This window comes from Propithecus coquereli, unplaced genomic scaffold (genome assembly GCF_000956105.1).
Source record: "Propithecus coquereli isolate 6110/MARCELLA unplaced genomic scaffold, Pcoq_1.0 Scaffold262, whole genome shotgun sequence".
Lineage (NCBI taxonomy): Eukaryota > Metazoa > Chordata > Mammalia > Primates > Indriidae > Propithecus > Propithecus coquereli.
The window spans coordinates 3,797,286-3,801,951 of NW_012148197.1; the positions used below are offsets into that span (position 1 = coordinate 3,797,286).

The 4,666-nt window shown below is 38.9% G+C and overlaps 1 protein-coding gene across 1 annotated transcript in view; it reads right to left on the reverse strand.

The window, feature by feature from the left end:
- LOC105812775 (E3 ubiquitin-protein ligase Mdm2-like) overlaps positions 1–1,000 on the reverse strand; it is a 9,283-nt gene extending 8,283 nt beyond the window's left edge. The window contains exons 1-2 of the mRNA XM_012647332.1: positions 546–1,000; positions 9–438 (exon numbers count right to left, since the gene is read on the reverse strand). Coding sequence (XP_012502786.1) covers positions 9–438; positions 546–713 — 598 coding nt within the window. The 5' untranslated portion in view covers positions 714–1,000. The remainder of the gene's footprint in view (positions 1–8; positions 439–545) is intronic.
- Between the last annotated feature and the right edge of the window lie 3,666 nt (positions 1,001–4,666).

Consider the following 4,666-nt stretch of genomic DNA (forward strand, 5'->3'; position numbering starts at 1 on the left):
AGCCAGGCTTTCATCAAAGGAAAGGGAAATACTATCAGACTTGTGGCGTTTTCTTTGCCGTTCACAGGACAATTCATCTAAATTTTCTTCTGTCTCACTAATTGCTCTTCTTCTAGATGAGGTAGATGGTCTAGAAACCGAATTTGAAGATGACGGTTTCTCTTCCTGTAGCTCTTGCACAGGATCCTTTCGATCACCCCCACCTTCAAGGTGACATCTGTTCTCACTCACAGATGTACCTGAGTCTGATGGTTCCTGCTGATTGACTACTACCAAGTTTCTGTAGATCATTGTATATATTTTCCTGTGCTCTTTCACAGAGAAGCTTGGCACTCCAAACAAATCTCCTAGAAGATCATTTGAACAATATACAATATGTTGTTGCTTCTCATCATATAATCGTTTAGTCATAATATACTGGCCAAGATAAAATATAACCTGAAATAGAAATGATTTCTCTATCCCAGAAAGATCAGTATACTGTACTCATGTATCTCTAGTGCAGAAGTTCTTAACCTGGGATCCAGGGTTAGGCCCAAGAAGTCCTCTTTCATGGTGTAAGTGTCTTTCTGCGCACCAACAGATTTTAACAACTTCATAAGCAATGGCTTTGGTCTAGCCAGGGTCTCTTGTTCCGAAGCTGGAATCTGTGAGGTGGCTACATCAGTAGATACAGACATGTTGGTATTGCACATTTGCCTGCTCCTCACCATGCGGGGGTTTTCGCGCCTGGAGTTGTGGGGGTCCCTTGAGGTTCCCCAGTTCCCTTCACGGGCCGCGCGGAAGCCCCACGCCCTGGGCCTCGGCGACCATTTCCACTCTCGGGGCCCAGGCCACTGGGGAGCTCGAACGCACTAGTCCGGAGAGGAAGGAGGCTCCTGGCGGCGAAAGGGCGCAGGACCTCGGTCAGAAAGGTCAGAGCCGCCCCTCAGGCTCGGCTCTTGGCTCCATCTTCTTTCTAGTCACACAGGCCGCACAGACCCCGCAAGGAGCCGACCTCGCCGAGGTTCCACGGTGCGCGCCCCCTATTTTTTTTAGATTTTGATATCTGGATGATGCTGACCTCATAAAATGAGTTGGAAGTGTTCCTTCTTCCTCTTCTACTTTCTGAAAGAATCTGTGTAAGGTTGGCATCATTTCTTCTTTAAATGTTTGATAGAATTTGCCAGTGAAACTATATGGACCTCAAGTTTTTTCTGTGGGATTTTGATAGCAAATTCAATCTCCTTAATAAAATTTTCTATTTGTTTAAATCAGGTTTTATTTTTCACATGAGTTTTTAAATTTATTGACATAAAGTTATTCACACTATTCCCTTATTTTCCTTTTAATTGCTGTAGTGATATGCTCTTTCATTCTTGATATTTGTAATTTTTATTTTCTCTCTTTTCTCTTGATTGGTACTATTTATCAATTTTATCAATCTCTTTGAAGAATTATTTTTCTGCCTTAAATCTTCTTGATTGTTATCTTTTTTCCTTTTTAATGATTTCTGCTCTTATGTATATTATTTAATTTCTAACGCTTACTTTAGGTTTAATATTCTCTTCTGTCTCTAGCTTTGTAAGATGCATTTAAATAATTGATTTTAAATCTATCTCCTTTTTTAATATAAGTATTTCCCACTTAGCACTACTTTAGCTGTGTCCCTCATTTTTGATATGCTGTAATTTCATTATTTTTCAGTTTAAAATATTCTCCAATGTCTCTTGTGATTGCTTCTTTGACCAACGGATTTCAAATATTTGGGGCTTTTTTACACGTATTATTATTATTAAATTTTAATTTAGTTGCATTGTGCTCAGAGAACATACTCTGAAATCTTTTGAAACTTATTGAAACATTTGTAATGGACAAGCATATGGTCTATTTTGATAAACATTTTATGTTCTCTTGAAAAGATTCAATGTTCTGCCACGGTGAGAGTAAGAAAAGGTTGGTAATATTGTAAAAATTTTCAATACCCATACTGATTTTTTTTCAGGTTCTAGCAATTTCTGAGAAATTGATGTTAAGTTTAAATTTTTATTATATATTGCCTATTCTTTTAGTTCTTTCAATTTTTGCTTCGTGTATTTTGAAGCTTTGTTACTGAGGCATGTACATTTCTGTTTGTGATGTTCTCCTGATGAAATGACTCTTTTATCATTATGACATGTTTCCGTGTTTCTCCCGCAATACTCTTTGTTTTGGAAACTACCTTGTCTGGCATTAACATAGTCACACCAGCTTTCTTATTAGAAATGGCATAGTATAACTTTTCCCTTCCACCCACCTATGTCCATTCCAATTACACATCTGAGGACAGAAGGAATCACCACCGTGCAATCTGAGGACCCACTGAGAGCGGGCTCTGGACCCACATGTCCTCACTCCAACAGGGCCCATGACGATGCTTCTTGTCCACAATGTCAGTGTCACTCTGTCCTTTTCCAAAGGAGCCAACTGCCATTTACAAAGGTATCCATGCAGCAGGAAAAGGGAATATCTGCACGTTTCACCATCTGTTAGTTACATTGGTCTGCAAGGTCTTATAAGACATGACCTTTGACTGCACCTCATGTGGCCACTCTCTCCTGAGATAGTCCTCTAGCCACATGGAACTCAGACATGCATGGTGCCGTGCCCATGCCTGGCATGTCCTTTGTGTTGTTGGTGCCCTTTCCCTCAGGTTAGGAATAAACATAAGCTCCCCCAAGCGTCCTTCCCTGGCCACCCTGTATAAGGTTCTTTCCTTCAATTATTCTTTACCACTGCATCTTTTTCATTTCCTTCGCAGCACTAACACTAATTATGTATATTCATATAAATACCAATATATATGTGTATATATGTTATTGAAAAAAATCCCTTTCTCGTCTCTTAGCTTTTAAGCCCCACAAAGACAGAAACCTTGTCTAGTCTATTAACAAACACTAAATGTCTTTTTTGGAGGGCATATAAAAGTAGATACTCAACAAATAAATTTTGAATGATATAAGGAAAAATATTTATTTATATAATTTAAATAGGCATTATACCTATGGATATATACAGAAATGGAAAATCCCAATCTTTAGAAGCCTGTCCACAGTTACGGGTGGGAGAGGGACGAAGTGTCTTTCTGCCCTGACTCTCCGCTGTCTTGATCGCTTGGCCTCTGGGAGGTCCCTAACAGCACTTCCACTCTCTCACCTCATCCTGGGATTTCTAGGCACAGGCAATATGTTACTAGTGGTTTTGCTCACCTGCATACACATAAAAATATATATCTGTCCAATGTTTTCAATAGAATTGAGCAAAACTACACAGCCCCAGTTTCCCTTTATTTCTCTCTTTTCTATTTTAAGAAACTGTTGGGTAGGGGAGTGCTTTTTGTTTTTTGGTGTTTCTTTTTTTTTTTTTTTACTTTCTGGTCAGGTCTGCAAAAATGCCCTTGAAGCCTCAAGCCCATTGCCAGAGGCGTATTCACAAAATTAGTCTTGCCTGCCCCCTAGTGGCGAGCCTAATCATTCCCGCAGTTGCAGAATATTTTGACAGGTTTTTGATTACACCACCGACCACAAACGGCCCTGTCAGATCGTGTTTTAATCACCAAGCCTTGCCCATTTCCCGTCTCTAATCTTCACACTACATGAAGACTTTCCCTTTCCTTTTTATCAATGTTTGAATTTATTTGTTTATACTAAATATTTATTACCTTTATGGTGAATGAAGTGGAAATTTTTAAAAAATACCTTTTATAACAGCCTTGGCCTTTAGGGAGGTTATTAGTCTATCCCATGAAACTATTATGATAAAGGAGTTTTAAGACTGAGAATAATAACACAAGTCATAACACAGAGGAAACTGTAAAGCACTAAGTGATTTCTTATGAAATTTGGAAATATGAATAAGGGATCATTTTTACAGTTCAAATATTCTCTCTGACCTCGCACCAACCTACTTTCTAATATATAGTCATTCAAATGAAGATTTTAAGTCAAGGAATATGAAATAGGCACGGAGCGCCCCATTTTAAAGATCTGTGTTTCATTATAGTTTTAATCCTTGGCTAATTTTGACAAACATGAAAACCTCAGCATCTTCCCTCCCTCCGGGAGATTCATAACTATTAATACCATCTGGGAAGAGTTTCCTTGAAGCTTTATCTTCTAAGGTCTGTATGACAAAATAATAATTTATTTTTCCTTTTTTAAATGAAATGTGTTGGTTATTGCTTTGCCAACCCCCAGATACGTAACCCGAGACATTTCACTCACTGATGATCATTGTCCTAACATTCCGGTTTCAGTGGCAACAGGTGTCATCCCCCTTGCTGATCTCAGAAGATGCCATCAATGAGTCTAAGCAAAATATATGCTCATTCTCCAGTATCGTGAATGATTTACGTCTCAAAATCTGATGTCTCTCTCAGAGTAACGTGGTTTATTCTACATTTAATTTTGTTTAATATATTGATCAGCAGGCACGTGACTACAGACTTTATGATTCATCTACCACAGGGTAGCTCGCCTCTGTGGTGTCTCCATCACCACCCTGGGTTGGAGTCAGTGATGAGTGCGGCTCAGGAGAAAGGAGGATTGAGGGCTGCCTGATATGCATCCAGGTAGGTAAATGTTTCAATTTTCAGTGAGCTAAAATGTATGCTTTAACCAGATTGCAATTTTGAAAACAAAGTTCAAAA